Raw genomic sequence first — 10,309 nt, forward strand, 5'->3', positions numbered from 1 at the left:
CTAATAAGACTAATTTTCAATGATCAGCCCTGATCATTATAGTATTTATTAGTTAAACACAAAATTACACAACATGGGCGGCAAGGTGGCCTCAATCCTTTTATACATTCAAATATGTTTGGTGTAATACAGAAGCTATTTGTTCTTAGTACTTTTTTGAAATCTTTAAACCACACAAAGAATAACTTTAGCAAACATGAAAACACTTTTACGGTTATATGAAAGCATTAACAATGCCAGTTCAGTAATTTTATATGAATATATAAAGTTATTGTTGATGAATTTTGCAGTAAGTGCTAGTAGTTGTGAGAATTGAACTAAAATGCTCAACCTTCTCTCATTTTTCATTGATGGAAGTGATGGAACGTGCACTAAATAAATTGAGCATGGAAAAGGACACAGTTAAAAGATGAACTTCAAGATTTCTTTTGAGAAGGATAACAAAAAGTTCTGCAACATTCCTAAGTATGAGTCTACCTAATTAATAATTAATAAAAAGAATTTTCTCCACAAGAACATGTACAGAACTAGTCGGTATCTTCCAAGTCCCTCCTCTGTATCAACATTTGGGATCCAAATAACTGTACTCAGTCAGTTTATATGCGGTCCTGACTTGTTCATCAGATCGTACTGGTTCTGCATATCACAGACTTGCCATCTGACGAGTTCCGTGTTCAGCCTTCAGTGAATTCTGAAACAATTCCCCACATGGGCAGCTCAGTTCTCTGTCTTGGGCTTCTATCCTGGACTAGTTGTCTCTAAGGTTAGTCCCAGTGGCATATATCATTCAACAGAGAAGCAATCATAAAGGGTTCCCATTTTCCAGCCACAGATGGCTGTATATTCAAGATTGTTTGCTGTGATAAGCTTTTCTTCTCAGTCCCAACGGAAGATAAGCATATACATTAGACCTGCTAAATACTTGATAATAAGCTGCCAAGTGCACTTTTAGAAAAGCTCAAACCAAATGAAAATGTTGTACATATCAAGAACTTCAAGTCATCATCATTCGTTTCGAAGATTTACCTTTATAATCAATCAGTCAGTAAACGTACTTCAGGCATTGACTCAGAGAGCTCCCATCCTCAAAATCCCATCAACTCGTTAAATATTCCTAGAGTGCCCTCATTATCAACCAGGATCTCTTCCTATTTTACAAATCCACTCATTCTCTTCATCGACAATAATTCTTTTTGTCAAACCATATTCTGAACACGAAATTAGCTTATCCAGCTGTCATTGACCTCTGTCCAAGCCAGGAGCAATGTCTTTAGGAGCAAAAACGCTTCCTTACTGCCATATTGCCAACCATTCTCGCATCACCGAAAAGTCCTTCCAACCAAAGCCGTGTTGCACCACAAGATCAGCATGCATAGTTGTGCCATCAACTGATCTCCTAGCCAGGAGCAAAGCCACAACATCAGGAACAAAATGGTTGGTCCCTGCAATTATGGCACATATCCACAGACATCAATTACATGTCTCTTCTCCCATTTCCAGCTGTATTTTGCCTCCTCTGTAAGCCATATTGCCAGGCATCTCTAGATCTATCAGCAGATTGATCAAAATCATCCAATGAATTCTCCAGTGATGGCTTAGGAGGCCTATAATTTCCATTCCTTACATGCAATGAATTTGGCTTTTCATCATCTTCTGAAGGTGTTCCTGATCTGGACTCCATGTGTGTATCGTATACTCTGTGTCGTAACCCAGATCTCAAACCTCGATTATTAGACATCTTGGTTGGTGGAGGAGCATGAGAAGCTGTCTTGGGTAGCAAAGGCAGCAAGAAGTCCTTGGGCAAAGTATCCATGTCCATGTAACATTTTCTGGTTTTGGCATCGGCAATCAGTGCAGCCCAATCTTCTGATTGCACCAGAGAATTGGCATTTCCCATTACCTGTTAAGAGAACATAAAAGAGAGTTATTATTGACTTGTATGTTGCACTGCTTGCACATATAGATTATGACTATAGCGTTATGAGCATAAACAGAGACAAAGTAACATACCCAAAGAGCTCTTCTGGCACGAGTAAGAGCAACATTCATTCGCCTTATATCTGCAACAAACCCAACCCCGTGACCTGAGGCACGCACACATGACATTATAATAACATCACGCTCTTGACCCTGGAAAGCATCCACAGTATTTATGTAAATGTCTTTTCCTTCTTCAGAATTTAAAACATCCCCAAACTCCCTTTGGAGGCATTTAAGTTGCAGTTTGTATGGAGTGATTATACCTACAGTAACTTTCCCAACACCAAGAGATTTACAAGTTTTTTGAAGATGCTCATACAAACGAAGACAGAACTGCGCTTCATGTGTATTCTGATATGAAACGGATCCACCTCTATGTGATTCTCGACCATGTGTAATGTCATAAAAGATGTAAGGCTTCAGTAAAGGCTCCTTGTAATAAACTTCGTCAGGCAGATTCACAACACTTTCACTATCAGTAAGGCGACCTTGATAAAAGTACCTAGAAGGAAAATCCCTAATTTGAGGGTGCATCCTGTACTGCACTGATAACAACATAGTTGGGCAGCCTGCTTGCTGAAACCTCTCAAAGAGGCTTCTACTGTACATCAATGTTCCAGCTGCTTTGCTGATAACTGTAGCAGGAAGCTGCTGTGGATCCCCTACAAGAACGCATCTTGCTGCACCGAGAGAAAGAGGAGGAAGAACTCCTACTTCACTGGCTTGGGCTGCTTCATCAATGACTACCATGTCAAAACCATGGGTAAGACGAGAGAACAATTTCCTCCCACTACTTGAGACGGTAGTGAAAACAATTTCAGCTTCATTGGCAAAACTAGCCTCCAGACTTGCACGAGCTTCCTCCATGTTGAAATTGTTACCACCACGGAACCTACTCTCCAAAATCAGAAGGCGGGACATCTCCACCAGTATTTTATCTCTATTCTCAACCACTGCTGCAAGGTTCTGCAATAGAGTATCTCGATTTTGGTCCCTAGCCATAAGAACATCAGGATCAACTCCAACAGATCCCTGTGCACGACCAGAAGCAGCAGCAATTGTTAGTTCTCTTTGAAGGCCAGCTATCTGCTGTGACAACTGAGCTTCACGAGCTCTCAACTGGTGCATCCACCCATAAACTTCATCGCGATTCTTCATCAAAAGTTGTTCGGTTCTCCGCTCTACAGAAACTGCTTGAGCGGCACGCGTTTGGGAATCCACCCCAACGCGTGCAACATCAGGCCGATAAACTTTCATCTCGCCATCAATGAATCCACGATCAAGAACACGTGCAAGAAGCTCGTCAGTTGCAGCATTTGAAGGAGCACAGACAAGCATTCTAGGCTTTGGGCATAGCTTAGGGAGGGTTCTGAAGAGATTCTGATCCATGCTTAGAAGGACTTCATCAATGGATCCAGTAGCAACATTATCTGAGTTATTCTCATTATTCTGCTTATAGCTTTCAGGAGCAAGTTTCTTGAGCAATGCTGTGTAATAGTGCTGATACTGAACAAGATGGATGACATTCAGCATTCCCCACACTGTGTGTGTTTTACCCGTACCAGGTGGCCCTTGAACTAGAGTAAAAGGCCATGGATCTTGCCTCTTTGTCATACCATTAGTCCCAGCAGCTGTATGTGTAGCAGCCCATTGGATTGCTGCTAGCTGTGGTTCATTAAAGGTCCTGTGCAAGTGGTCAGTAAAGTTTGGTGTAAAGCAGTCGGGCATTGCAGGTGTCTGCTCTTCGTATTTAGGGAAATGCTCCGGACTTGGCTGAAGAATTGCATTTTGCATCTACACATAAAATCATAATTCTTTGTTCAAACTGATAAGCATGCAGAAAAAAGTTTTCAGTGAAGAGCTGGGTTTAAGATATAACCTGCGGATTAAGACGCCGGAATGCATGTAAAGCAACATATTCACGTTGGGTTGTTGCTAGAGAACCCAGAACAGTCAGAAACCAGATGCCTCTTGGTTGCAGTTTCCGCAGTATGTGATCACTACCAATATTGCTGAAAGAAGAAATATCAAGATGATAGCTCACCAGTAACAGAAGGCAGAAGCAATTAAAAGTCAAATCACTAACCTGTTGGTGTCATATGGATCTCCAACATAGAAGTGCAGGATGGCTCCGGCAGGGTCTCGAGTATCAATAGGTATGTGTCGTCTCACAGTACCAGCCACACGACCACTAATTTCAGGCTCATCACCATCCCCAAATGTTGAGGTGCCACTTCTCCGTGATCGGACTGCTTAATTCATAAGAAGTTCAGAAATTTTACTAAAATTAAGAAGAAACATAGGAAATTTGAAATACACATCAACAAACAGTTCTATAATACCAACCTGATCCGGGGCGGGGAGTGGAGAGAACTGCTACATCTCCCTCTTTGAATAACCACTTCCACTCACATTCTGGAAAAAGGATTACATCATACCATCCTGTGCAGAATAAACAGAGTGCTGATTAGAAAGGGAGGAAAAGAAATTCAGCTAGGCCGACCACAACTTTCCGGCTCTTAAACTTTCTCTTTAAGTACAAGCTATATAAGTGGCCCTAGCTTCCCAAATATGTATTTGGTATATACAACGGCGTTCCTCATATCCAAATCAAAGGATAAAATAAAATAAATATATAAAAAATGCCATAACAAACCTCTTTCTCGCCGTTCAATGTTTTTAATATGGACTTTCACATGGGTTCCTGTGTCAGTCATCTCCTCCCATGTACTGTACAGCTGTGCCCGACATTCCTCAAAGAGCAAGGGTTCAAACACCTTAACATATTCTTCCACAGATTCAAAGTGACCAGGTACACACTGAAGCTCCGCTTCATCTGACATGAAGAGAAGTTCACCCCTTAATAATACACCATATGATGGCACTTCATGCACCACACCACTTTTTGACATTAGGAATGCAAATAAGAAATTGGAAAAAAAAATCCTTATGAGGCTCAAGGAGCTGTACAATGCGACTCGCTACTGAACATGCCTAAACAGGCGCTTCAGAGGAGCAAATGGGAGCACTACATAATAAAATTAGCTAACACAAAAATCTATTCACAACTTTATCCCAATACATATGAACAGGTTAGTCATAGAGATCATGAAAAATACACTAATAATTATATAGCCATCTTTGAGATAACACAAAAGATCTTCCATCCCACAAGCAATCCTGATGATTGAGATGCCCACCAGATGAAGCTGGAGGATCCCCTTTGCTATGCATGGGCCTGAGTAATATAAACACCACCACTTAATAAACTAAAACAGTAAATCCTGCCTCACCAAGCATTCCATAGAACAGGATGCTAAATATGACCAGTAAAACAACCCAGAAGAAAGTGGCAGTATATAACATAAATTACTGAACACGCTTACATCATCATAAGGGAACTGAGAAATCATACAAGAAAGAGAGATGGGACAATGTTCAGCTGGTAAAACGATACCAGTTTACAAGCTTTCCAATGAAAACAGAAAGTTTTACGATCCAGAACACTCGAAAAATGAGAAATACAACACAAAAGAAGTTTAAAGGGTTAATCAGATTTTGAATGACCACTTAGGTACAGTGCCCAGTGGGCAAAAACACATACTTGCTTCTTTGATTATAACCTAAAGCAAAGATGAATTCCATACTATCTCACGACACAATCAGTCTTATAGAACACAAGAAAAAGTAAAGGATTTGCACACCACTCATTCCAACAATATTCTAGGGAAATGCAAATTTTGATCCTTAACCTCTAACAAGAGAACTAACTATGAAAATCTAAGACAAGAATCAATATAAGTGCTCATCTCCCATCACATACCTTACTAGGCACAGTAAGAGCAATGCTCTCAATTAAAACCTAGTTGAGGCACTGGAAATCTGGATATACATCAAACAAGAATCAATAGGGATGGGTTATACACTTATGTTGCATAGCTTTAAAAGCACAGAGAAGAATGAAATCTCCGAGACAGAAGAGTAATGAATATTTTCAACAAAAAGTAGCGGTAATAACCACAGTGATGAGAATAATAATCAAGTGGAACACAAAAGTACCTGGATGTTGCCAAAACTTCTCGTTTGTCACCTCGCGAATAAGGCGTTCTACAGATGTATCTAGACACAGGCTACTTACTACAGGTTGCTTCTTGGATGGAGGTTTTTTGGCTCCCAATTTTGTATCCATGGAATTTTGACTAGTCAGAGCAGGCTTCCTACCAGGAAACTGTGAGTTTCTATTTTGTCTCTGATCTGTGGGATGCTTCCAAGAACCTTGTCTAGGCATAGGTTGTGTTTGAGCCTCAGACAAAAGGTCAGTAGAACTATTCATCCGTCTTGGCCGACCTAGAGGTGCAAGGTTCACATCAGCACTGGATTCAGATTTAGAATCATTAGATTCCATAGGCAAGTTTCCTTCATTAGTTGAATCAATTTGTTTCACATCTTTCACAAGTAGCTGACTCTGCTTTTCCGCGTTCTTTTCAGAAGGTGGAGGAACATTACGAGACTCTTTTACAGTACGAGTTGTAACAGGTGCTGGAAAATTTTGCCGCCTCGTGGTACTTTTTTGAGAACCTGCCTGTTTAACGTCTTCCAAATCAAGAAACATGGTCTGCCTACTACGCTTCTTTCCCAGCATCGCTTCCTTCTGCTGGTCAATCTTAGGGCGCTTACCAAAATTGTTAGCACACTTTAGTGCATGAATTGCCTCAACACCTCTAATCTCTCTATGCTTTGGCACCTGCCCAGAATCCTCCTGACCATCCATGGTGATATCACCTTTACTACTGGTTTCAGAACTTCTGCTATTACTTTTCCTGTCATTTGTATCTCGGTCTAATTCTAAAGAAGAAACATTGTAATTTTCACCGTTCCGTTTCTCATTATCCCGAGAAGCATTATCGACAGAGCCAACTTTATCATTATTGCTCACCGGCTCAACTGCTGATTTCTCCTGCAAAGCTCTATCAACACCAGTATTCGACTTATCATTCAAACCACAACTTTTATCTGCATTTGTTGATCCCTCTGCATCAGACCATTCACCTTCTTCCTTTTCAGCCACTTGCATATCAATAGAGTTTAGATCTGGCTGCAGCAAAGCCTTCATTGTGTCTTCTTGATTTGATTTAGAAAATGAAGCACCACCCGAAGTTGAGGGTCCAGCAGTCCTCTGATCCTCAGGTTCTCTAGATGCCTCTGCACCTTTTGATCGAACAAAGGGCTGAAAACCTGAAACGGAAGAGGCATGGGAAAATGCATGATTGTTTACTATCCCCGGAGGATCAACAGAGGATGCCAAAAACTCAGAAGTGTTTGTACTAGAAGAAGGAACTGCTCTCCGAGGCTGGAGACAGAGGACACCATCACTATCTTGGTCATCCTCGGCAGGCGGTTCATTAAGATCAAATAATACCTTTCCTTTAGAACCCATCTCAAATATAATTGCATATACACTGAATAAAAAGAGCTTATATCACCACCTCTCGCTAATATTTAATTCGCGCAGAGCTATTGGCAAATATTCTAACCTCTTTATTGCTCAAATAACATTAAAAGCAAGAAAGACCGCAATTAGGGGAACATAATAAACTTATTAAGGGACAAATGTCACAGCATCAAAAACATAGATTTGCAATCCACTCTACAGCATAAGGTTTACATCATCCTCGTCTATTTGGAATATTAAAAACATGAAGCAAGTGAATTGCTTTAGTAGCAGTCAGCACTCACGGCTACAGCTGCAATGTCTTAAAACGGGAACGTATATTAATAGCCTGCATGATCAAATTATTATCTTAATCAGCAATTCATCTTTCAGCAGATTTAAAAAAAAAAAAGGCATAAGCCATGAACGGGGAGTTAAATTCTTAAATCATAATGATTGTTACAGTATCACAAAGATTAATCGGGTCATAATCAATCAAACAATAAAGAAAAGGCAAAAGATACTGAAAATTCATCGCCAAGGTCAAGCCCTAAAAGTATGTGCAAGTTCAACTCTTATGCAACAACATGCTAGCAATTACTATGGGCCTCAACAACCAAATACGAGAAGAAGGAAAAGCAACTACAGGGGGGCTAAGAGGATAAGAACATGGGCAACAAAGATTAATTAGACTGCACAAATACCAAAAAAGTAGTAGTTTTTTCCAAGACTTGGCCTATATTTCTTTTATTTTTTTGTTAAATAATTGTGTTATCCGTACCAGCTTGCGTGCACCTCAATTAATTCTTCGAGATACCTGTCACCTCCCACCAGCAATAGGTACTACGTAACTCCATCCAACAAGGTTGGGACAGATGGGACATCTATGTTTGGGATTTAAACCTAAGACCTCATGGTTCGCAACCCACTTCATAGACCACTAGTCCACATTCTTAGAGTGATTCGTGCCTATATTATACACATGGTTTTTCAATCAGCAAATAGACTATATCCAAATGCATAAAAAATCTGTATGCCAACCTTATCTCATACCATTCCAATAGATCTATGGCTTGATACATAATATAAAACCATAATCCCCTAATAAAAACTATATCTAACAAACCCTATTTTCAATCTTTCGCATATATCAATCGACTCCCCCACACATCCACAAGTACAAACTCATCAAAATAGTCCTAGCTTTCCAAATTCCCCACAGTAAAATATACAGTAAGTAATGCACAAACAGTAAATAAATGATACATCAAAAACAAATCCAACCAATGTGAACAAAACTACACTCAGTACACACAAGAAAATTAAATAATACAACTAACAACTATCACCCAACTAATTCACCCCTAATAACCCTTTTAAGATTTGTACCAGATTTTGACCCCTACCAATCAAATTTTTCCAAATAAAAAATACCCATCAAACAGATTCAATTTTTACCAATTCAAATTAGGGTTTCCAACAATCAAAAAATAACAAAAATCATACAAAACCAAATTAACCTATTAGTGAATTTACCAAATAAATATTCAAATTCATATTTATTCATTCACCCAGATCAAACACAACTTACTCACTTTTTCGATCTATTTTTTTTTTTGGTTGCTACAAAATTAATTCGATCTATTTTTGTTCACTCTATTATTATTACAATTATTATTATTATTGAATAATTTATTAATTATTAATCAAATTGTGTGGAGAGAGAAAGAGAGAGAAAGGAAAAGTACCTCCAAACAGCACCAAGAAATCGGGTCAAATACAGAAGAAAAAAAAAAGGAAAAAAAATACTAATAATAAATAAATAAAATTTTAAATTAAATATAATAATAAATTTCTCTTATTTTTTGCTATATAGTTGGTGTGCTTTGTATAAATCTCTAGAGAGAGAGAGAGCGTTTTTAGAGAGAGAGAGGAGAAAAAGAATGCAAGTGAAAAGAATTGAGTGGGGAGAGCCCTATTTATAGGAAAAATAAAAAGGCCCATGTGGGCCCCGGCCCTCGCCGGAGAAAACGCCGATCACCGTTTAATTTGAATTTCCGGTAGATACTTAATCTGACGGCGTTACTTTTTCTTTTTTAAAAATTGGATTAATATATATTTTTTTGTTTATTTTAAGAATTATAATAATGAGGTTCATTTACATAAATGCCCTTAAGTTTTTGTTTATTTACGTAGTGAAGATGACCAGTTTGGGCCGTGGACCTTCAGGGGTTTTTTGGCAGCTTGTTAGGTTAGTTATTCAATCTTCTTGATGATTCGTGTGAGATAACACACAAATTTCTTCATAACGTATGTATTAGTTATGCAAATTTCTTAATTGTAAATCAAATATTATGTAAATTTTATACATAAATAATATACTCACTGATTAACTATCAAACATTATATAACTTAGCAGAAATTAATACTTGAATAAATTACCTCTTTATTAGCTACCAAATGACTTCTTGCATAGTTACAGTATGTTTGGATGGTATTACCATCTTATTTTATTGTTACTAAATACTATGTTTGTTCTAATTGTTAGTAAAATTTTATGGCATCGTATCATTTAGTTTCATCATTAGGTAACGCAAAAATCTCATTTTATATTATCAATTTGGTGGGATCACTTCGTTGCCTTGCATTTTTTTCACTCACTATACTTTTATATTTTAGTATTAATAATTTTATTTTGTCTTTTATCCTATACCTCTTTATATCAGTCCTATGTACCTCGTACCCTACCATTTTAGCAGGTTTATTCTTCAAATTTGAGATGTGAGATTATGTAACAATGAAAAATGATATAATCTAAGTGACATTATGTAACAATAAAAAACGATAGAATTTACGTGAGATTATGTAACTATAAAAAATGATACAATCCATCTAAAT

General features: G+C 38.2%; 1 protein-coding gene across 8 annotated transcripts; it reads right to left on the reverse strand.

Annotated features, from left to right (window-relative positions):
- Positions 1-402: 402 nt before the first annotated feature.
- On the reverse strand, positions 403-9,358 carry LOC107867548 (helicase sen1). Of its 8 annotated transcripts, none has more exons than XR_001673225.2 (9): positions 9,160-9,358; positions 6,040-7,760; positions 4,637-4,816; positions 4,327-4,422; positions 4,067-4,232; positions 3,860-3,992; positions 2,011-3,774; positions 1,027-1,900; positions 403-911 (listed from the first exon to the last, which is right to left on the reverse strand). XR_001673225.2 is itself a non-coding variant. In XM_047410925.1 (9 exons), exons 3-9 carry the CDS (start codon positions 7,091-7,093, stop codon positions 1,475-1,477), a joined length of 3,819 nt encoding a protein of 1,272 aa, XP_047266881.1. In that variant the 5' UTR covers positions 7,094-7,215; positions 7,717-7,760; positions 9,160-9,352; the 3' UTR covers positions 403-1,474. The 8 variants fall into 8 exon arrangements, 7 of the variants coding, with proteins under 7 accessions (XP_047266881.1, XP_016569324.2, XP_016569322.2 ...); XM_047410925.1 differs by having other exon boundaries at positions 403-1,900; positions 6,040-7,215; positions 7,717-7,760; positions 9,160-9,352; XM_016713838.2 differs by having other exon boundaries at positions 403-1,900; positions 4,067-4,229.
- Between the last annotated feature and the right edge of the window lie 951 nt (positions 9,359-10,309).

The sequence above is a fragment of the Capsicum annuum genome, chromosome 4, assembly GCF_002878395.1.
Source record: "Capsicum annuum cultivar UCD-10X-F1 chromosome 4, UCD10Xv1.1, whole genome shotgun sequence".
NCBI classification, from domain to species: domain Eukaryota; kingdom Viridiplantae; phylum Streptophyta; class Magnoliopsida; order Solanales; family Solanaceae; genus Capsicum; species Capsicum annuum.